Consider the following 23,456-nt stretch of genomic DNA (forward strand, 5'->3'; position numbering starts at 1 on the left):
TGAGTTATAAAGCAAGGCTGGGATTTTTTCCACTGGAGAATAGGAGATTGAGAAGTGACCGTACCAGAAGTATGAGGGGTACAGATAGGGTTAGTGATAGGTGTCTTCTCCCTAAGACGAGGGATTTGGGGTCACGTTTAAGTTCGGAGAAGTGACATTTAAAAGAGGCATGGGGGCATTTTTTTTTACGCAGTGGGAGGTTTGTGTGTGGAATGAACCTCCAGAGGAAGTGGTGGATTTGGGCACAGTTACAACATTTAAAAGACAGCTGGATAAGGACATGAATTGGGAAGGAGCAGGCGACTGGGACAAGTTTAGTTTGGGATTATGTTCGCTGTGGACTGATTGGGCCAAAGGGTCTGTTCCTGTGCTGTGTGACTATGATTATGAGTGATTGGGTTCATTGTTTGATCGGTTGCAGTTCTCATTGAGTGCTAAATAAGAAGCAGAAGAAATGGCATCCTTAGAAGGCAGTTTTGGTTTAATTACAGCTCAGAATGATTAACATAAATACACAGCCTCATCAAAACTTTTGTTGAGCAAAAAGGGCAAACGATAACATCGGTGTTGCTGTACATATCCTGACCTTAGGTCAGCCTATTCCACAGGAATGGCCTGGAGTCTCCATGAATGAATGATACACTTTCAGGACAATGTTGCAAACAAACCTGGGAGGTTATCATCCGGGCTTTAAAACTCATACGTTTCTTCCTCCCTTTCCTGTCGTCAATTACTATTTTGCTTATTAGCATATTGGCTGATTGTTAAGACCAACTTTTCACTTTCCTGTTGGCTGTTGGAAAGCAGTCCCCCATGGGGATGGGTGTCCAGCCACCAATGGCAGGAGGATGGGGGTGTGGCTCTCAGAGGCACTGGGTCACGTGATGAAACCGTGGGAAAATACGTCAAGGAAGAGCTGACACCACCACCCCCTCAACCCTCAACTCTCTCCCCAGCGACATAGAGGGAGCAACAGTGAGGGAAGATTCTGTGACGTTGTCCCAATCTGCAGCACTGTCAGCAAGCTCCAAAAATTACTGTTAAACCACCATACAAATACATGTGGATAGGATATCAGTATAGATAACAGTATAAATGATAACCAATAATAGGATGTGAGGTAAAGTTATTTTAAACAATTACCAATGAAACAAAACAAAATTCAGCTTGTATTTTCTGCCCTTTCCCTCTGCCTTTGTTTTGAAGAATTGAAACACTATACTGTCTTTACAGTTTGGCTTATGATACACTGATATTTGCACAGAGGATTGAAATGTCAGGTAGCTCCAACCCATTATACTGTATCCTGTGTGCAGTGCGCTCTTTGCATTTAAGGTGTTCTATAATCTAACCCAATGTATAGGCAAGTCTATATGCTCCTTGTGTTTAGCATACTCCACACCCTTTTCCTTGTGTATAGGTTACTCTATACCCATATCTTTGACTACAGCGTACTCTATACTGTCAGCCCTATGTAGAGGATACTTTGTTCTTTCATCTTTGTGTACAGGATATCTACACCCTCATCCTAATATATACGGACCTTTATTCTATCATCCTTGTGTAGAGGGCTGTATATCCTCATTCTTGCATGTAGGATCATTTATATTTTCGTTTTTGTGAACAGGTTACTCTATACCTTCCTCCGAATCTATAGGGTAAGGTGACAGAGGGAGTGAAGGATCGGGTCATGGGAGATCAGGTAGAGATAGTGAGAAGTTGGATTGAGGTCGAATCTAGGATGGGGCTGTCGTGAGTGGTGAGTTGTCGATAGGTCAGCTTTAGAGTCAACCAGGAGATCTTTCCCTGGGGAACTATTAAGCTAAGTATGTCAAGCCACAAACTTAGAGTTGGAGACACTTTCGGGGGGGGGTTCCAAACATTGGCCTATGAGAAGTTTTAACTTCACAAATAATTCCCACTGGGTCAGACGCATTGGCACTTTGGCATAGTTCCAGCACATGCTGCAATGCACATCTTCCTATTGGGACAGCAGGGATAATTTAATGGTCACTTTGTAATAAGAAGAGATATGTTAGGCAGGATATGAGCCAGGTAGGAACTGAAGAGGTTTTTGCAAAGGGACAGATCTGAATTCTGGAATATTTTAAAGCAAATGGGACTTGTTCAGTTTAGGAAACCTGGCCATCATGGACGAGTTAGGCCAAAGGACCTGTTTCCCCATCTATGTCCTCATGGATGCATTAACATTACGAGATACGGCACATCAACTATCCTTTAGAACGTTGTAGGCTGTCTGAGCCGCTGCTGTAAGATTTGTTTGAACTGTCAAAATGTGAGCAGAGTTTTCACAGCAGGTTACTGGATGTGGATTAGTCTGAAGCCTACTCAGTGAGCGGGAGGCTCTTGATAAAAAAAATTTAAGATTTGTAGTTACAAAGCACCGACCAGAGAGAGAAAAGCCCCCAAGGAAGAACAGTGTTACTGCGATAATGTTGAGTTAACATCGTGTACAAAAATTACCCTTTCTGTGCGCTTTCCTTTTCTCTTACTGGGTGTCAACGTGTATGCAGTACTGGATTTGCCCTGCCTGTTTTGTGAATGTTCATTCATGTTCCTGGGTTAGGAGAATCAGATATCCTGTGAATGTGCCTTGAGTTATATAATACCCACGTCTATAAAAGAGAGGTATGCGGTCTCCTGCATTGTGTTTGGGTTTCCACTATAGCCTCTCATTGTGTTATTTTCTCCCTGTGGTGCGCTGTAGCTCCAGACACTAGTTTTCACAAGGGCAGGAAAATCTCACGCCTCCAGAAAGGAGCGCTGTTGGAGTACCATGTTCTGCTCGCGTCACGTTTGCAGGGTCCCAGGTTCCGTTCCATTCCTGCGAGAACAGCCAGCCCACTCCAGCTCTTTTGCCCATTTGCCCTGGTGCAGCGCCTTGAGTCTGCTGTGGTCAAACTTCCAGTAAGTCTCATCTTTGAAGAAATAGGTTCGCTTCTCATTCCAGGTGAAGACGCCGTTGATGCCGATGGGGATGCCTTTCCAATCGCTGAGTGTCCGAGGATAGTACTGCTCCACCTGCATCAGCTCTTCGTTCAGGACATAGTATTTCGACCCTTTGAAAATCACCACGTGGCTCAGTGGCCGGAAGTAGAAAGCTGCATCCGGGTGGCGGGGCAGACCCATGTCCTTGACCTTCATCGGGAAGCCCTTGTCCAGACGATTCCCAGCATACCTCCAGCAACGGCCCCCTGCTCCGAAAACAGCCATTCGTTAGGCAGGTTACAGCACATGGGCCGGCCTGACTTCAGCATGGAGGACAAACCCTCTTCCTCCCGCCTCCCCGCTCTGCCCTAAACTAGTGCCCATCCCAGCCACACAGCCACCCATCTCCCTCCGCTTGGTCACTGCCACCTCAACACTGTCAACGCAACTGACCAATCCATCCCCCGAGGTGATGACCAGAGTGTGGGAAGAGGAGGAGGAGAATAGGGTGGGGGAGTGAGGGAGTAGGAGGAGGAGGATCACGTGGCCAATCAAGCAGCAGGAGCCAGTGCAGTGTTCATGTCCGGGAGTTACTGTCGCCATGGAGAGGGTGACGGGGGGGGGGGGAGGAGGTGGGGGCTGGGTGACATGGGGAGGGTGACGGGGGGAGGCTGACATGGGGAGGGTGACGGGGGAGGGCGGCAGTGGGGAGGGCGACGGGGGCGAAGGTGACGGGGAGTGGGTGACAGAGGGGGTCCGACGGGGGGAGGGTGACAGGGTGTGGAGGGTGACGGTGGAGGGGGAAGGTGACATGGGGAGGGTGACGGGGGAGGGTGACGGGGGACGGCGGCAGCGCGGAGGGCGACTGGGGTGAGGGTGACGGGGAGTGGGTCCGACGGGGGGAAGGGTGACGGGGTGTGGAGGGTGACGGTGGTGGGGGTGGGAAGGTGACATGGGGAGGGTGACGGGGGTACGGTGGTGGGGGAGAAGGCCACGGGGTGGGGGGGGGGTGATGGAGGGGAGGGTGACGGGGGGACAGGGTGACTGCATGACCTGAGAATATCCAGCTGAGCACAATCTAACAGGGTTTTCCGCGATTGGGCTGGAATCACTTTACCTCTGAAGAAATAAAATTTCCCTTCCTTATCCGACACAGCAGCTGCCTCAATAGCTGACGGCAACTCAGGCCAGCTTTTCTGCAACGACAGAGGTCCTTTTATATTGCCGTCTTTTGACAGTTTCCAGTAATCAGCTCCTCGGAATATGTAAATATTTTGTTTTAGGTCTGTGCAGGACGAACAAACAGGAGCACATTCAGAATACTGCCGCTCTGCGGAACATTTATCAGTTGTGTTTATGGTTTTCTCTGGCTCACTGCTGTAGAGAGCCCAGAGACAGTTTCCTCTGTCAAACTGGTGGCAAGTCAGGAAAGACAAAGATCGAACCCCAGATCTCTGCGATATCTTTCACAGATTCAGGACAGGTTATCTGTTTCAAGCTGTTGTCTTGGGGATAAGAATTGGCCACATCTGTAACTGTGGAGCAGTGTAGCGGGATGTTTTACATTCACTCGAGAAGGCAGACAGAGTATTGGTTAGAGGTCAGTGTGTGCAGCAACCCTTCAGTACTGACACGGACCATACACCCGGATTCAGTCCTTCTATCTCTGAAGGGGGGGCTCAAACCCACAACTTTCCGACCATGGGAAAACCGATACTGAGTGAGTGACAGCAGGAACAGCACACATCCCCAGTAACATGGTGTAAAATGGTTATGCTATCACATCAGTGTTTTTGCTGAAGTTATAGTGAGAGATCCGGCAAAAATGGAAGACTTTCAGTTCACATCCAGAATACTTTGTCAGGTTTGAATACCTCATCTTTAACCAGCCTCCATTCACACGCTCTGACAATCAGAGGAACCTAACCCTTTTCTCTCTTTTAGTTTCATTCCAATCTCACTTCTACCATCCCCTTGTTTCAACTAGATGGCAGTTCACTTTCTTTTCATTTCGGTCTCCATGTATGAGTGCACACATGTCTTAAGTTATAGGTGTGTTCCACACATGTGCGTATACACACATATGTCTTTGTGTTTGCACACGTGTATGCATCTCTGAATGTGTGTTTGCAAGTGTGAGTGTCACACATATGTAGAGCATGGATGCATATTCATCAATCTATCACACTTGCATGTGTGTTACTGTCCAGAGAGTGCTTGTTGGTGTGTTTGGTGTGTGTGTGTGTGTGTAGGTGTGTGGGTGTAGGTGTGTGGGTGTGTCTGTCTGTATCCGTGTGTGTGTGTTTGTGTGTGTGTGTGTGGGGGGGTGAGTGTGTATGTGCGTGCATGTGTGTCTGTATGGGTGTGTGTGTGTGTATATGCGCGAGCGCCTGTGTGTGTGTATGTGTACGCGCCTGTGTGTGTGTGTGTATGTGTACGCGCCTGTGTGTGTATGTGCGCGTGCGCCTGTGTGTGTGTGTGTGTGTGTGCGCCTGTGTGTGTGTATGTGCGCCTGTGTGTGTGTATGTGCGCGCGCGCGTGCGCCTGTGTGTGTGTATGTGCGCGTGCGCCTGTGTGTGTGTATGTGCGCGCGCGCGTGCGCCTGTGTGTGTGTGTGCGCGCGCGCGCGTGCGCCTGTGTGTGTGTGTGCGCGCGCGCGTGCGCCTGTGTGTGTGTGTGTGTGTGTGTGTACGCGCCTGTGTGTGTGTGCGCGAGTGTGGTTGTAACAGGCATGTGGCAGTTTACAGTAGGTTGCCCCATACTCTGTCCCTCACTTGGTGAATGGTTACCCTCAGGCCGGATGTAACCAATGGTCCCCGTGTGCTGGGCAGTAACATCCCTGGCTCTGTGTGGAGTGCAGTCGGTTCCCAGCATTACCATGTTGCTTCCCTTGGCTCTGTTTATTGCGTGTTGCAGTGGAATACATTTTACCCTCTGCACAGAGCCACTGAGGAATGCCAGTGTTTTCTGTGATTGTTTTTGTACAATAACCTTTCTATTTCTTTCCCCGGGAGACAATGTGAGTTCAGAGAGACACTGGTTTCTCTTGGCTGGGTGCAGGCTTTAGATTTCTACTTCATTTTACGCTCTGTCAATCTGTGAGGAACACAGAGTGGTTTCAGGACCCTGCTGCAGGGTGAGCTCTTACCCTTAGTGAGGGTGTCGAAGTGGGTCCGGCAGTAGGAAGGAGGCAGACGGCTATCCGATGGGATTCCAGTCGTGGCATGTTCCGCTGGATTCTGGAAGAAGGTGAACAATTCTCCTGGCAGCTGCTGCATAGAATCATGGCGTGGTTCCCCTGAAACAGAGAAAGAGAGATGGAGGGAAGGGCTGCTCACAGTCTTCAATCAACACTTGGCTTGGGGGAGTTTCAGGCTGGGTTTCAGTGTACGGAGCATGAATGAAGGCAGTGACTGGAACACCACATTATCCCACACACCCACCACACAGTCTGCTTCAACAGAAGCCTTTGCAACAAACACTAACACCAGCTCCCCCCCACCCGCCCCCAGTTCCGCAGGTAGCTTCCTCCACGCTCCCAGGCTGTCTCTGATGGATTTATCCTGAGATGCAACTTCACCGGGGGCCTCTCCCCCCACCCACCAACACCTCGTCGACGCCACTGCCACTCACCACAGAGCCACCAGGCTATTCGGCCACAGTGGGCACTATGCTGACTTTCACTCTCTCAGAGACCAGTTAGAATCAGCACACAGCAGAGATGAAAGGGCAGAGTAAGGGTAGAAGGAATAGGAGCAGGAGAAGGCCATTCAGGCCCTCAGCGCTGCTCTAATAAGATCATGATTGATCTGATTGTGGCTTCAACTACACTTTCCTGCGCTGGCTCCCACACCCACACCATACCCTACACCTTCCTGCTGGGCAAAATGTCCATCTAACTCACTAAATTAAAGACAGTCAATGACCCGGTCTCCAGTGCTCTCTGGAGAAAAGAATTCCAAAACTAACAAGACAATGCAGTGGTGGTTCACTGGGCTAATACCAGAGACAGCAGGACTGTCCTATGGTGTCACAGAGCTGTACAGCTTGGAAAAAAACCCTGCGATCCAACTTATCCATGCTGACCAGATATCCTAAATTAATCTAGTCTAATTTGCCAACGTTTAGCCAGTATCCCTCTAAACCCTTCCTATTCACGTACCCATCCAGATGCCTTTTAATGTTGTAATTGTACTGGCCTCCACCACTTCCTCTGGCAGCTCATTCCATTCATGCACCACCCTCTTTGTGAACAAAATGCCCCTCAGGTCCCTTTTAAATCTTTCCCCTCTCACCCTAACCCCATGCCCCTCTAGTTTTGGACTCCCCTCCCCTGGGAAAAAGACCTTGGATATTTACCCTATCCGTGCCCCTCATGATTTTATAAACTTCTATAAGGTCGCAGCGTCAACTTCCGACGCTCCAGGGAAAATAGCCCCAGCCTATTCAGCCTCTCCCTGTAGCTCAAGCCCTCCAACCCTGGCAACATCCTTGTAAATCTTTTCTGAACCCTTTCAAGTTTCACAACATCCTTCCAAGAGCAGGGAGACAAGCATTGAACGCGGTCTTCTGAAAGTGACCTAACCAATATCCTGTCTAGGCCTGTATTCACTAGAGTGTAGATGGAAACGGATTGAAATGTGTAAAATTCCAATAGGGCTCGACAGACTGAATGCAGGGACAGTATTTCTCCTTGTTAGCGAATCGAGAAGCAGGGATACAGTCTCAAGAGAGAAGGAAAAGTTCCTTTACCTAGAAAGTCATCAAGCCTATGGGATTTCCTTCCATAGGACGCTGTGGGGGCCAGGTCACTGAGAGTATTCAAAGCAAGAGGCTGATAATTTGTTTAGATGTTAAAGAGTGTGTGGAAAGAGTGAGGGCATTGATGTACAGGATCAGCCATCATATTGAATGGTGGAGAAGACCTGAGGGGCCGAATGGCCTGCTGTGGTGCTGTTTCAACTTTCTGAGATTAAAAAAAAGCTCCTCCTCGTCTTCATCCGAAACAGCAAAGTTCTTATTCTGAAACTGTATCCCTTAACACTTTGTACCCCATTCCCTCAACATTTATCCCTCACCTCCCTACATTCTTACATCTTACTTCAAGATCTCCTCCTCTTCTTCTAAACTCAACCTGATCAGTCTTTACTCAAGGCAACCGCTTGTCCTTCAGGACTCAGCCGAGTGAATTCTTTTATGACAATGTAGGATTGCTCAGTGCTCCCCAAAAGAGCAGCCCAGGACCCGAGTTCAACATCCCAGTGAGCAACTCCAACAGTATAGTACTCCTTCGGTACTTCACTAGACTGCATGCTTCTGCTACCAGACCGTTCCCTGGGATAGAAAGCTGCAGGAGAACAGGCTAAAGCACAGAAAATTAAATCGAAAAGTTTCTAAGCAGAGATAAATAGAGGGTATTTTCTATTGCAGAGAGGCCTCCTGTTTTAAATTACTGGAACAGAACTGGGTCAGATCTGCACTGAAGGACCAGATGGATTAAGGAACAAGAGGGAGAGAGTTGGAGAGACAGACAGAGAAGAACCAGGGATGTAGAGGAGAGAGAGAAGATACCGAGAGGGGGTGAACCAGGGAGCAGGAGAGAGACAAGAAGAAGGGAGAGATAGACAGGAGAGAGACGAGACAAACAGAGAGGAGAGAAGGGCGGAGAGAGGAGTGACAGAGAGGAGAGAGAGAAAGAAAATGAGAGAGAGAAGTGAGAGAGTGAAGAGAGAGAATAGAGAGAGAAGGGAGAGAGAGGACAGACAGAGATAAGGAGAGAGAGAAAGAGAGAGGTGAGACAGCAACAGAGTGAGAGAGATTTGGAACTAGCACAGACATGAAGGGATTAACAATATCAGGAACTGAGTGGTTGGGACAAACATCCTGTCTCCACGCTGGAATTCCTATCCAGCTCGATGATAGTGATAGGAGCCAATAGTGACGGCCGAGTCAAACCTTTGCCAGCTCCAAGGCCTCACAGTGCTTCATCCCAGCAGTCCAACCATAACCTGAAGCCTGGCATAGATCAGCTCCTTCAGCAGAGGCAGGCCTGGGCCCACCTCCCCTAGCAGTGGGATTTTTCTGACTTCCCTCACCTTGAACATTGGCTCTCCTTCTTAATGTGCAGCCAGGAAAAACAAGTCAAACTGTCTTCACTGAACCCTGTGCAGTAGCCTAACTCAGAGCTGGCCCCTGGATAGGCAAAGTTAAAGGAAAATAGAATTCCTGCATTTAGGTGATGCCTTCCACAACCTCATCAGGGCCCAAAGCACTTTATACCCAACTAAGTATTTTTGAAGCAGTCCATTTACACACAGCAAGATCCCACAAAGGGCAATGTGATAATGATCGGATTTAATGATTGGATACCGTTTTATTGATCAGATCCCACTTTAAAATGATTGGATGCTGGTTTTAGTGATCAGATACCAGTCTTAATGACCAGCTACTGGTTTATTAATTGGATATCAATTTTAATGCTGTGGACTAACGAGGGACAAACACTGTCCTGCCAAGAACACTTCTGCTCTTAGAAGAGAGTCAAAGAATACCAGTAGGGCCAGGGCCAGAAATCACAGCCCCCAGCACCGCAACTGGTCCACGATCCCTCTCAGCAACAGCTTCATCAAAACCTCAGTACACAGGGCCCGACCCCAAACCGCAGCACACAGGGCCCGGCCCCAAACCGCAGCACACAGGGCCCTGCCCCAAACCGCAGCACATAGGGCCCTGCCCCAAACCGCAGCACACAGGGCCCGGCCCCAAACAGCAGGACACAGGGCCCGGCCCCAAACCGCAGCACACAGGGCCCGGCCCCAAACCGCAGCACACAGGGCCCGGCCCCAAACCGCAGCACACAGGGCCCTGCCCCAAACCGCAGCACACAGGGCCCTGCCCCAAACCGCAACACATAGGGCCCTGCCCCAAACCGCAGCACACAGGGCCCTGCCCCAAACCGCAGCACACAGGGCCCGGCCCCAAACAGCAGGACACAGGGCCCGACCCCAAACCGCAGCACACAGGGCCCGGCCCCAAACCGCAGCACACAGGGCCCTGCCCCAAACCGCAGCACACAGGGCCCTGCCCCAAACCGCAGCACACCAGGGCCCGGCCCCAAACCACAGCACACAGGGCCCGGCCCCAAACCACTGCACACAGGGCCCGACCCCAAACCACTGCACACAGGGCCCGACCCCAAACCGCAGCACACAGGGCCCGACCCCAAACCGCAGCACACAGGGCCCTGCCCCAAACCGCAGCACACAGGGCCCGACCCCAAACCGCAGCACACAGGGCCCTGCCCCAAACCGCAGCACACAGGGCCCAGGCCCAAACCGCAGCACACAGGGCCCGGCCCCAACCTTCAGCAGACAGGGCCCGGCCCCAAACCACAGCACACAGGGCCCTGTCCCAACCAGAACACAGAGGGCCCTAGCCCCGGCCTGAGCAGGGAGGGGCCCCAGTCCCAGCCACAGCACGGAGGGCCCCAGTCCCAGCCACAGCACGGGGGGCCCCAGCCCCGGCCCGAGCAAGGGGGGCCCCAGCCCCAGCCCGAGCACGGAGGGCCCCAGCCCCGGCCCGAGCACGGAGGGCCCCAGCCCCGGCCCGAGCACGGAGGGCCCTAGCCCCGGCCCGAGCAAGGAGGGCCCTAGCCCCAGTCAGAGCACGGAGGGCCCCAGCCCCAACCGCAGCCAAAGGGCCCTAGCCCCGGCCCGAGCAACGAGGGCCCTGCCCTGGCCCCAGCCTGAGCACAGAGGGCCCCAGCCCCAACCACAGTCGAAGGGCCCTAGCCCCGGCCCGAGCATGGAAGGTCCCAGCCCTGCCCCGGTCACAGCCTGAGCAGAGGACCCCAGCCTGAGCACGGAGGGCCTGCTCCCGTCCACAGCACAATACTCCCACGACCAGAGCACACAGCCCTCCAACAGAGCAGTGTCCTCACCTCAGATCACAGCCACTGTCACCACAGAGGCCCCAATTCCCACTGTGCATTGGGCCGTGTGACTCTAGTCTGAGAAGAGACTGGGAAGAGCTGGTCTGTCCCCTCTGGGATTTAGCAGAATGTGGCCATTTAAAACTGAGATGTGGAAGGTTTTCTTCAATCAGAGGGCATGGAATGTCTGAAATTCTCTACCTGAGCCTGTGAAGGCTCAATTGTTGGCTGTTTGCAAGGTAGATTGATAGCTCGATATTAAAGATATCAGGGGTATGGGGATTGCAAGTGAAAATGGCATTGAGGTCAAAGGTCAGCCATGATTGTATTGAAGGAAGGAACAGACTCAAGGGGCTGAATGGCCTGGTCCTGCTGCGATTTCCTATGTTCTGACATTTGCCACCGTTTCACAATGGGGAAGGCACAGTTAAACTGACCAGACTTTGTGGGCTGCACAGAACCAGAGTCGCAGTTTTTAAAATAATTGGCATAAATGTAATATGGATCACGGCAGCACTGAATCTCTCACAAGGCATTGGAAAAGGGCAGATACTCACTCCAGTGCCATTTCGAAGGTTTCTCCTCCTGCTTCAGGAACGTGACCTCCCCTGCACCCCTCCTCCTCCTGCAATTCTCATAACTCTCTTTTGAAAGCTTTCACAGAGTTTCAGAGGTTTCGTTTCTACAGCTGTGCTCCATCCAATATCTTACTGCCCCCAATCTCCGTTCTCTCTCTCTCTCTCTCTCTCTCTGCACCACAGACCGACAGCCAATAAAATAAACTAGTTCAAGTTTAGCTGTGTATAACTCAGAGATATTGAATATAGAAGTCGGGGTGTCTTGTTGAGGCTGTACAAGACATTAGTGAGGCCACTTTTGGAGCACTGTTTGCAGTTCCGGTTGCCCTACTATAGAAAAGGACATTATTAACCTAGAAAGAGCACAGAAAAGATTTACCAGGATGCTACCTGGACTGGAAGGTTTGAGTTATAAGGAGAGGTTGGATAGCTGGGACTTTTTCCCCTAGATCATCAGAGACTGAGGGATGACTTTATAGAGGTTTATAAAATCATGAGAGGCATAGCTAAGGTAGATAGCCAATAGGTTTTCCCCAGGGCAGGGGAGACTAAAACTAGAGGGCAGAGGTTTAAAGCGAGAGGAGAGAGACACAAAAAGGTCCAGAGGGGCAACTTTTTCACACAGAGGGTCAGTATCCGGAACAGGCTGCCAGAGGTAGTGGTGGAGATACGTACAATTTTGTCATCTAAGAAATATTTGGAAAGGTACATGGCTGGGACAGGTAAGGAGAGACATGGACCCAACGAAGGCAAATGGGACTAGATTAATTGTGAAAACTGGGCAGCATGGACAAGTTGGGCCGAAGGGCCTGTTTCCATGGTGTAAATCCTTATAATGGTGGCTCAGTGGTTAGCACTGCAGCCTCACAGCGCCAGGGACCCAGGTTCGATTCCTGCCTCGGGTAACTGTCTGTGTGGAGTTTGCACATTCTCCCAGTGTCTGCGTGGGGATCCTCCGGGTGCTCCGGTTTCCTCCCACAGTCCAAAGATGTGCAGGCTAGGTGGATTGGCCATGCTAAATTGCTAGTAGTGTTCAGGGGTGTGTGGGTTATGGGGGATGGGTGGGATGCCTCAAGGGGCGGTGTGGACTTGTTGGGCCGAAGGGCCTGTTTTCACGCTGTAGGGAGTCTAATCTAGACTCTAAATGTGTTATTGGGCTTCACCTCTTCCAAAATGGGTACATAGCGAGACATGGGGCAGAGTAAGAAAACATAGACCAATGGAAAGGTAAAGGCAATGGGCAGGGTCTTATTGAGTGACATGGGCCGTGGGGAGACAAGTGGGAGCATGCCATGAGAAGTCCGGTGAGGCCCATCTCAATACCGGGAGCCTATCAATGCTTTTCACAGGCAGTGAGGCTAGTTTCTCATTTGGTGGCAGGGAGTAGCCAATTAAGGGGAGTTAGTGCTTGTTAAACACACCACTGTCAGCCCCACTCGCCTCACTAATATTACCAGGTGAGCAAGGGTTGTGGACATAGAAACCAAGAGGGCATCTGGTTGATTCAGTTCCCTGCTTGGGCCAAAGGACCTCCCAGTTGGACAGTGGGCACCGACATCTTAGAGGCATCCATCCCACATTCACCAATATTTGCATTTGACACATGCCAGCTTCTAAGATCAATCATGGCGCATCTCCAATCTTACGAGACTTCAATGTTGCACCTCAAGCTGCATGGGTAACTCTCACTGTTATACTGCATCAAGGACTCTCTACTCTTAAGGATACACACCCAGTTCGTACACTGAACCAGGCTCTATCTGCAAGCTCTTTGCTTGCTGCCTTAGTGCTCTCTCACTTTGAGCCACCCTGGATGCTCAGAGTACCCCTGCCTTGCATTGCCTTTTTGCACCTTGCTCCTCAGCCAGAGATACCAAGCACACAGTGCTGCTCTATTGCCATTCCATTAAGAATGGAAGCAAAACAAGGAAGTTTGTCCTGGTAGTCAGCAGTCCTGGGTGCAGTCCTGGGGATTGGTCAGGGAATTCCAACACAGCAAGTGAAGGGCAGATTCCAAGACCAGTCCATGGGGCTTGGGCACGGTCAGTCGGCAACTCGGAGCGGTCAGTGTCAGGATCCTGTCCTGAGTGAGGGGTGAGGAGCGGAGCATTGGGCAGCCCACAACCCTGTCTGGACTCTTCCTGCCCTTTTGAGGGCTGTTTTCCTCCTCACTGAATCACCCCTCTGTCTGCCACATCCAGGACAAATGTAAGGAACTGTGCAGGGTGTTTCTGGACTGACAATGATTATCTGGGTGTGTGGCAGTCTTCTAAAGATGGTATGGTCGCGACGAACGCTGGCAGATTCTGGGACATCCATGAATGGCCAGTCGGCCTGGGAAGATGGGGAGGGAATCGGACAGCAAGAGATGCCTCGGGTAGGTTATTAATGCGGCATGTTTGGGTGAGACACAGTGAGAGACCCCATTAGGCATCATAGCAAAACACTCTCAAAACACAAACCCAATGCAATTCAGACTTAAGCAAAAAAATGCCCAGAAGATTCATCGCAGTTAGGAGATTTGCACAAAGGCAGTAAGTGAGACACACACAGGATAGATACGGTACAGAGAAAACCAACATACAGAGACACCAGGAGAGAGATGTTCCGAATGGTAGAGATATGAAGCAATGGAGATGGGAAAACAACAGTGGGTCAGTACATTGGACCTCAATTCAATGCAACAAAGTAGCTCCAGCTTGCTGCTTCTTAAGAAGCCACTCTAAACAATAACTGTTTGTATGCTCAAGTGGCCTATCTTCTTAGGGTGGCACATTGGCTCAGTGGTTAGCACTGCAGCCTCACAGCACCAGGGACCCAGGTTCAGTTCCAACCTCGGGCAACTGTCTGTGTGGAGTTGGCACATTCTCCCCGTGTCTGCGTGGGTTTCCTTCGGGTGCTCCGGTTTCCTCCCACAGTCCAAAGATGTGCAGGTTGGGGTGGCATGCCCTGGCTAAATTGCCCCATAGTGTCCAGGGATGTGCAGACTAGGTGAATTAGCTGTGTGGAAAGGGGTCTGGTTCTGGGTGTGGGTGGGATGCTGTTCAGAGGGTTGATGGGCCAAATGGCCTGTTTCTACACTGTAGGGATTCCAGATACTGACCACCTCCCAATGGTTTTTTGTTTCCCCAAAAGCCTACAAAATCAAAGAGTTTAATCTCAATGTATCCCAATTTAATTACTTGGATCACAACTGTTTACCCAAACTTGCAATGAACCAGGTCATGCTGTTGCCCTGGGGCCTGTTTTTGGTTAATGGAGATTGTGTTAACAATAACAGGCAGACTCCCCAAAGTACACTCACAAGCGAAAAGTGGCTGAGAGGCGCCGGGCCAGTCCAGGGACTCCCAGCCTCCGGCCTGATTGCATCGGTAACGCTAGAAAATGCCCACAGATTTCTCGTTAGGATGTTTATGGTTTAGCTCTTCCTAATTACACCAGAAAACCGTCTTCTCAAAACGCTGGCTGTCCCAGTTAACCCCTTCACTAATATTGACCGAAATAAAAGTGCGTTCCCCTCAGCTTCGCCTCAAACTTGCGACACATGTCCTTCGTCAGGGCTCAAGGTGACAAGGAGAGAAGTAGAAAATAGGCAACAAACTGACAGGATGTCAAGCAGTGTATGGCAGAGAGAGGGAGATGGCAGCTACCTACCTGAACTCACACCTCAAATTACGTCCATGATTAGGGGTAGTCAACTGTGACAAAATGTAAGCCACGCAGCACAGACACAGACCCTTCGGCCCAACCAGTCCATGCTGACCATAATCCCAAACTAAACTAGTTCCACCTGCCTGCTCCTGGCCCAAATCCCTCCAAACCTTTCCTAATCGTGTACTTATCTAAATGTCTCTAAAACATTGTAACTGTAACCCACATCCAACACATCCTCTGGAAGCTCATTCCACACACAAACTGCTCTCTGCACAAAAAAAGTTGCCCCTCAATTCTTGTTAAAATCTTTTTCCTCTCACGTCAAAAGTATGCCCACTAGTCTTGAACTCCCCCATCCTAGGGAAACGACACCTTATCTATACCCCTCATGGTCTTATAAACCTCTATAAAGGTCATCTCTCAAGCTCCTACACTCCAGTGAAAAAAGTCCCAGCCTACTCAGCCTCTCCTTACAGCTCAAATGCTCCATTCCTGGCAACATTCTGGTAAATCTCTTCTGAACCCTCTCCAGTTTAATAATATCCTTCCTGTAACAGGGTGAGCAGAATTGGACACAGTGCTCCAGAAGGGGCCTCGCCAACGTCCTGGACAAACTCGACATAATGTTCCAACTCCTATACTCAAAAGCTGAAAGTTTTAAAGGGAGGTCATTGGACTCGAAATGTTATCACTGTTTGTCTCTCCACACTTGGTTTAGTTTCTGCAGCAATTTCTGCGGTTGTATGTCTGAAATCCTGGAGATTTCACCTCATGAACCTCCCCATGCTCTGACCATTCATTAGGCACACACTTATCCCTGTGTCACACAGTCTCTCAGATCCATTCGGATGATGCTTGGCTGTCAACCTAATTGTTTTATCTTCCCCATTTTCATTATTTTTATATCTGGTCAAGAGAAGCGTTTAAACAAAGTGACAAAGACAAATCAAACTTTTATAATGTCCCTGTGTTTTTGCTTTTTTGGTAGCCCATAGCAGTGTGCTGGAGATTGAGCATTAGTTCCTGGAGACCCCAGGTACCTCGGCTCTGTTTCTGTTACTTATACCACCGACTAAAATAAGTGCACAAACACCCTCAGAAGTGTGCCTTACTGTAGCACCGTGTTAGAGTGATACAGCGGCTCAGTGGTTTGCACCGCTGCCTCACAGCACCTGGGATCCAATTCCACACTCGGCTGACTCTCTGTGTGGAGTTTGTATATTCTCCCCGTGTCTGCATGGGTTTCCTCACACGGTCCAAAGTTGTGCAGGTTAGGGTGGATTGGCCGTGCTAAATTGCCCCATAGTGGGCAGGATAGGCGGATTAGCCGTGGGTTACAGGGATAGGGTTGGATACTCTTCGGAGGGTCAGTGTGGACATAATGGGCTGAATAGCCTGATTCCACAATGTGGGGATTCTGCGTTCACTGAACACCAAAGCAAAATCCCATATTGCTTCATAAATTGATGCACTAAAAGAGGAGGCACGGGCCGGGTGGTATTATCGCTGAGCTGTAATGTTTTGGGGACCCAGGTTTGAATCCCACCACAACAGATGGTGGAATTTGATTCCAATAAAAACCTATAATTATCAGCCTAACGATGACCATGAATCCATTGTCAATTGTCAGAAAAAACTGATCTGGTTCACTAACATCCTTTAGGGACGGAAACTGCCATCCTCACCTGGTCTGGCCTGCATGTGACTCCAGACCAACAGCAATGTGTTTGACTCATAACTGCCCTCTGGGCAATTAGGGATGGGCAATAAATGCTGACCTAGCCAGCAGCGCCCTCATCCTGTGAATGAATAAAAAAAGGCATCTGAAAGAGAGGAAGGCATGATGAAAGAAAGCAAGGTTGAAATATGGCTTTGAGGGACTATTATCTGAACAAATAGCACCATGCTAAGCATCATTCGTGACTACTCGAATACTGAAGCAGTCCGTGTTCACATGCAACAAGATCTGGGCAATATCCAGGCTTGGGCCAACAAGTGACATTCACGTCAAACAAATGCCAGGCTATGATCATCACCAGTAAGAGACAATCCAACCACCGCCCTTTGACATTCAATGGTGTTACCATCACTGACTCTCTCACTATCAACATCCTGGGGGTTACCATTGGCCAGAAACTCAACTGGACTCACCACATAAACACAGTGGCTACAAGAGCAGGTTAGGAATACTGCAATGAGTAACTCACCTCCTGACTCCCCAAAGCCTGTCCCCCATCTACAAGGCACAAGTCAGGAATGTAATGGAATACTCCCCACTTGCCTGGATGAGTGCAGCCCCAACACTCAAGAAGCTTGACACCATCCAGGACAAAGCAGCCGCTTGATTAGCGCCACATCCACAAACATCCCACTCCCTCCACCACCAACGTTCAGTAACAGTAGTGTGTACCATCTACAAGATGCACTGCAGAAATTCATCAAAGATCCTCAGAACGCAGCTTCCAAACCCACGGCCACTTCTATTGGAATGACAAGGGCAGCAGGTATCTGGGAACACCACCATCTGCAAGTTCCCCTCCAAGCCACTCCCCATCCTGACTTGGAAATATATCGCCGTTCCTTCACTGTCACTGGGTTTAAATCCTGAACTTTCTCCCTAAGGGCATTGTGGGTCAACCCACAGCAGGTGGACTGCAGCGGCTCAAGTAGGCAGCTCACCCTCACCTTCTCAAGGGCAACTAGGAATGGGCAAGAAAAGCTGGCCCAGCCAGCGACGCCCACATCCCACAAAAATGAATTTAAAAAATTTCTGGAATAAGAATGGAATTCCTTTCCTCAAATGCAATGGGCTGCAGAATCCTTTATCCTGAAGGCAGTGATAGATAGATTCTTGGTTACTAAGAGGATGACAGATTATCTGGGACACGTTGGAATGTAGAGTTGAGGTTAACATCACATCTTATCGAATGGATGATCAGGTTCAAAGAGCAGAATGGCCTGCTCTTGGTCCATATTAATGATTGTCATAGAAACCAATCTGGTTCCCTTATACTCTTCAGTGAAGGAGCTCTTACCCGGTCTGGCCTACTTGTGACTTCAGACCCGCAGCAATGTGGTTGACTTTTAACTGCTCTCTGGGCAATAAGGGATGGGCAATAAATGCTGCCTGGCCTGTGGTACGCATGTGCATTGAATAAACCTGCAAAGTCACACAAACAACAATAGGCAGGTAATTTATTTTCGATGAGAAGTAAATATCGCTCAGGGCAACTCTCTGTGAATACTGCCCTTGGATCGCTTATATACTCCTCAGAGGGTAACACTGGAGCCTTGGGATATACTGCACACAGGCCGTCTATACTACTTTAGAGTGCCAGTTACAGTCAGTGTTCAAATCTCTGGGTAGGTTTTGAATCCACAATGTATTAGTGAGAGTCAAATCTGCCACCAAACAACACTGGCACCGAAAGGGGTTTGGGAAATGTAGTAAATAGACAGATGCATCAGGCAGTCACATTCATCGGCTTTCCACACGATCACAGAGTGATGGATGCAAGGGTATAGATATAAAAGATCTGCCTTTTGTTAGCGTCTAATTTCTAAGAGTGCCTATTTCTGTTTGTAAGCTTCCTCAAGATGGCCTCGGAATATTATGTCGGTCAACAGCGTGTAGACTCTGTGCACTTGAAGCACTGAGCTGCTTTATCAGAAGCTCAGTCTAATCTGTCATTTCAGTCAGTAATACAGAAGCAATTTAAATGTAATCTCCAGGAATGTGGCTGAGCTCAGGAATTCCTGAAGAGACAGTAGCCCATTCACAGAAGCCAATCCATATGGTGCTTTTAAAAACAAAAGATAATTGACTGATAAATATCATCAGTAAATTACGTGGTGCACATGCCACAAACTGGGCTTGCAATGTTTTATACCCCTTCCCCAGTCTGCGATGACTCTCTCTTCCCATTAGCCCAGACATTCACCATCACAGGGTGCTACCCATGGCTCCTGGTCTCCCCTGTGATGTGACCCCTTGCTTTGGCTTCATTGTACCTGCCTGACTGTAGAGTTAGAATTAAACCTTTGGAGAATTCTGCTCTCATTTCATTCATTCATGAGATGAAGGTGTCTCTGCCTAGGACACTATTTATTGCCCATCCCTATGCCTAGAGGGCAGTTAAGTGTCAACCACATTGCTGTGGGTCTGGAGTCACATGTAGAGCAGGCCAGTTAGACCGGGTGCTCCTTCACCCCGACACAGGTAAGATACCCCTGGGATTTTCTTCAAAGGAGCTGGATGGAAGCGGGGGGAAGATGAGGAGGAGCTTTGGAGATTTGACCAGTGCCACGTCTGTAGAGGGCGCGTGTGGCAAACTGAGTTTAAAATCCATTTGTCAATTTATTTCAATTTTCAAAAACTGACGGATTCGGCCGATGTGGGATTAGCATTCCCACCCTGTAGCTTTCTCCTCCCCCCTCTCTCTCCTTCCCTTCCTTAGCTTCTGGCATTATTTCATGTTTCTTGCTCTCCCTCAGCAAGGCTCTTCAATGCTCCAATGTGCCCTGTGTTTAGTGCTAACACAGTTAACACTGGTTATATATAATGTCTAGAGATGGGCAGACAGTGATGTCATGGCACCAACGCTGCCCGTGCAAGATCCTGTGAATCTGCTGGGAAGGCACACCAACATCAGGACCCTCGAACAGGCCAACATCCCCAGCATCAGTGTACTGACCACCCTTGATCGGCAACAATGGGCTTTGGACATCATCTCCATGACTGACACAAGACTCCCTGAGCAGGCGCTCTACTCCCTGAAACAGCAGGCAAGCCCCAGGTGAACAGGGGAAGCATTTCAGTGATACCCCTCAAGACCTCAATGGGCAAAGCACAGCATTCCCACAGATACCTGCGAATCACTGGGGCAAGGCCGCCCAAAGTGGAGGAGGAAGGCATCGAGTACCTCGAGACTCGCTGTCAGAAAAAACAGAAGCCGGGCAAAAACAGCGAGAGAAGCGTGCTGCCACGCCAATAGCCCCACACCCTCTGTGTGTAACAGAGCCTGTGGAAGCCCCATCAGGCTGTACAGCCACCTACTGACTCACTCTGAGGATGGAAGAGAGTCATCGTCGTCCGCGAGGGACCGCCAATGAGATGAGATAGTAATGGACTGGACTGGTATTCTAGGAACTCAGGCTAATTCTGGGGATATTGGTTTGAATCCCACCAGATCATCTGGTGACTTTCTGCATTCAATAATGAAAGAATGGATAAATCTGGAACAAAGAGCCAGCCTAATGGTGATCATGTAATTATTGTAAACTGCTGTAAAAAAAAATCTGGATTATTATTGCCTTTTAGTGAAGGAAATCTGCCATCCAAAAGTGACTCCGTTTACAGCAATATGGTTGACTCATAGCTACTCTCTAGGCTATTTGGGATGGATAATAAATGCTGGTCTAGCCAGCAATGCCCACACTCTTGACAAGATTCTTTTTTTAAAAAAGAGCTGACTGTTGTAGTGTATTGAATATCACATTGTGTATTTTGTGCACTTGAGGCTACCATACATACACATGCCAGCACAGGGAGTCTGCTTGGAGGTCAATTGTAAGAACTAGACGATTCAGGTTAAACAACTTGCATAGTTCTGATTTTAAATATCTCTGGCGGAATGTACGACTGTTTCTGTCCTACAAAGTTAACAACTGTTTAACAGTCCGAAGTTGTACTGCAGATCAGCATGTGATTTATCAGCTAGCTAGAAAGCTGAGAGAAAAGGCAAACTCAGTCGAAAACACCATTTCTCAGGCCTGAAGGGCGATCTTATCCAAAATTATCACCGCAATGTGGAACCCTTCAAAATCACTCAGCTGGCTGCAAATCACCTTGGGATGTCCTGCAGTCAGTGCTGGCGCTATTGAAATGCAGTTTCTTTCTTTATAACCAGGTGTGGGAAAAGGTAAAGTCCACAAAGTTGTTGCAAATTAAACTGTGACGATAGCCATGATATGGAGGGGCTGGTGTTGGACTGGGACGGACAAGGTCAGAAATCACACCACACCGCATTATATCCAACAGAGATAGTAGGAACTGCAGATGCTGGAGAATCCCAAATAGCAAGGTGTGGAGCTGGATGAACACAGCAGGCCAAGCAGCATCACAGGAGCAGGAAAGCTGACGTTTTGGGCCTAGGCCCTTCTTCAGAAAAAAGACCTGAAACGTCAGCTTTCCTGCTCCTAAGATGCTGCTCGGCCTGCTGTGTTCATCCAGCTCTACGCCATGTTATCTCTTATATCTATCTCTTATTATCTCATATCATTTGAAAACACAAGCTTTTGGAGCCTACCTCCTCCTTCAAGTGTTGGTGAGTGAGGCAGTGGCAGACACAAAATTTAGAAGTGAAAGATCAAACAGTCACAAAAAGGATGTATTAAACAAACCTAAGAGGCTGTTAAATCTTTAATCAGTTAGAAGGTTTGAATTGATTAATATGTATTTGTAAATCCCTGAATTCCTTTCAGGTCACTGCCCCGAGAGAGCTAAAGGTTTTATCGGTGTAAAGAAGAGGTGACATTTTAGGGCTGACAATGCACATTAGGTGTGAGGCCTCGTGTAAAGTCTGTTTGCATTTTGGTTAGGAGTCAGGCTGGTTTTGTTTCCAAAGTAAGAATTTATAAATCGCCACATTGACTGTCTTTAAATGTGTGCTTTTTGAACGAAATAGAATATATCTGCAAATACAAATTCACCTCAAAGATTTAACGTGTGTTTCTGTGTGTGTGTCTGTTTGTGTGAGAGAGCGTGTGTGTGAGGGAGATGAGTGTTTGTGTATGTGTCTCTCTATCTCTCTCTCTCTCCCCATGCCCCTGCACCCACCCACACATTCTCTCTCTCTCTCTCTCTCTCTCTCTCCCCCCCCACACTCCCCCTCCCCAGACAACACACAGACACACACACACACACACACACACACACACGTATTCTCTCGCTCCCTCTCTCTCCCCCCCCACACTCCTCCTCCCCAGACAACACACACACACACACACACACACACACACACACACACATATTCTCCCTCTCTCCCTCTCTCTCTCCCTCCCCACACTCCTCCTCCCCAGACAACACACACACACACACACATTCTCCCTCTCTCTCTGTCCCTCTCTCTCTGTCTCTCTCCCCCCACACACTCCCCCTCCCCAGACAACACACACACACACACACACACACACACGTATTCTCTCTCTCTCTCTCCCCCCACACTCCCCCTCCCCAGACAACACACACACACACACATGTATTCTCTCTCTCTCTCTCTCCCCCCCCACACTCCCCCTCCCCAGACAACACACACACACACACACACACATATTCTCCCTCTCTCTCTCTCCCTCTCCCTCTCTCTCTCCCCCCACACACTCCCCCTCCCCAGACAACACACACACACACACACACACACGTATTCTCTCTCTCTCTCTCTCTCTCTCTCTCTCTCTCTCTCTCTCCCCCCACACTCCCTCTCCCCAGACAACACACACACACACACACACACACACACACACACACATATTCTCCCTCTCTCTCTCTCCCTCTCTCTCTCCCCCCACACACTCCCCCTCCCCAGACAACACACACACACACACGTATTCTCTCTCTCTCTCTCTCTCTCTCTCTCCCCCCCCACACTCCCCCTCCCCAGACAACACACACACACACACACACGTATTCTCCCTCTCTCTTTCTCTCTCTCTCCCCTAACGCTCCCCCTCCCCAGACAACACACACACACACACGTATTCTCCCTCTCTCTCTCTCCCCACACTCCCCCTCCCCAGACAACACACACACACACACACACGTATTCTCCCTCTCTCTCCCCCCCCACACTCCCCCTCCCCAGACAACACACACACACACACGTATTCTCTCTCTCCCTCTCTCTCCGTCTCTCTCCCCCCACGCTCCCCCTCCCCAGACAACACACACACACACACACACACACACGTATTCTCCCTCTCTCTTTCTCTCTCTCTCTCCCCTAACGCTCCCCCTCCCCAGACAACACACACACACACACGTATTCTCCCTCTCTCTCTCTCCCCACACTCCCCCTCCCCAGACAACACACACACACACACACACACGTATTCTCCCTCTCTCTCCCTCTCTCTCCCCCCCCACACTCCCCCTCCCCAGACAACACACACACACACACGTATTCTCTCTCTCTCTCTCTCTCTCTCGCTCCCTCACACAATGCGAAAGCCTGTGTTTTCAAATAAACCTGTTGGACTGTAATCTGATGTTGCATGATTTCTGACCTTGTGATGGTAGGAAAAACACTAGTAAGTCATGAATTTCAGCCTGGATTTAGATACATACA

The 23,456-nt window shown here is 49.5% G+C and overlaps 1 protein-coding gene across 1 annotated transcript in view; it reads right to left on the reverse strand.

Annotated features, from left to right (window-relative positions):
- Positions 1 to 475: 475 nt before the first annotated feature.
- mmp28 (matrix metallopeptidase 28) overlaps positions 476 to 23,456 on the reverse strand; it is a 98,969-nt gene continuing 75,988 nt past the window's right edge. Inside the window, exons 6-8 of the mRNA XM_048557234.2 lie at positions 6,098 to 6,247; positions 4,067 to 4,234; positions 476 to 3,215 (exon numbers count right to left, since the gene is read on the reverse strand). Coding sequence (XP_048413191.2) covers positions 2,812 to 3,215; positions 4,067 to 4,234; positions 6,098 to 6,247 — 722 coding nt within the window. The 3' untranslated portion in view covers positions 476 to 2,811. The remainder of the gene's footprint in view (positions 3,216 to 4,066; positions 4,235 to 6,097; positions 6,248 to 23,456) is intronic.

This window comes from Stegostoma tigrinum, chromosome 27 (assembly GCF_030684315.1).
Source record: "Stegostoma tigrinum isolate sSteTig4 chromosome 27, sSteTig4.hap1, whole genome shotgun sequence".
Classification (NCBI taxonomy): Eukaryota; Metazoa; Chordata; class Chondrichthyes; order Orectolobiformes; family Stegostomatidae; genus Stegostoma; species Stegostoma tigrinum.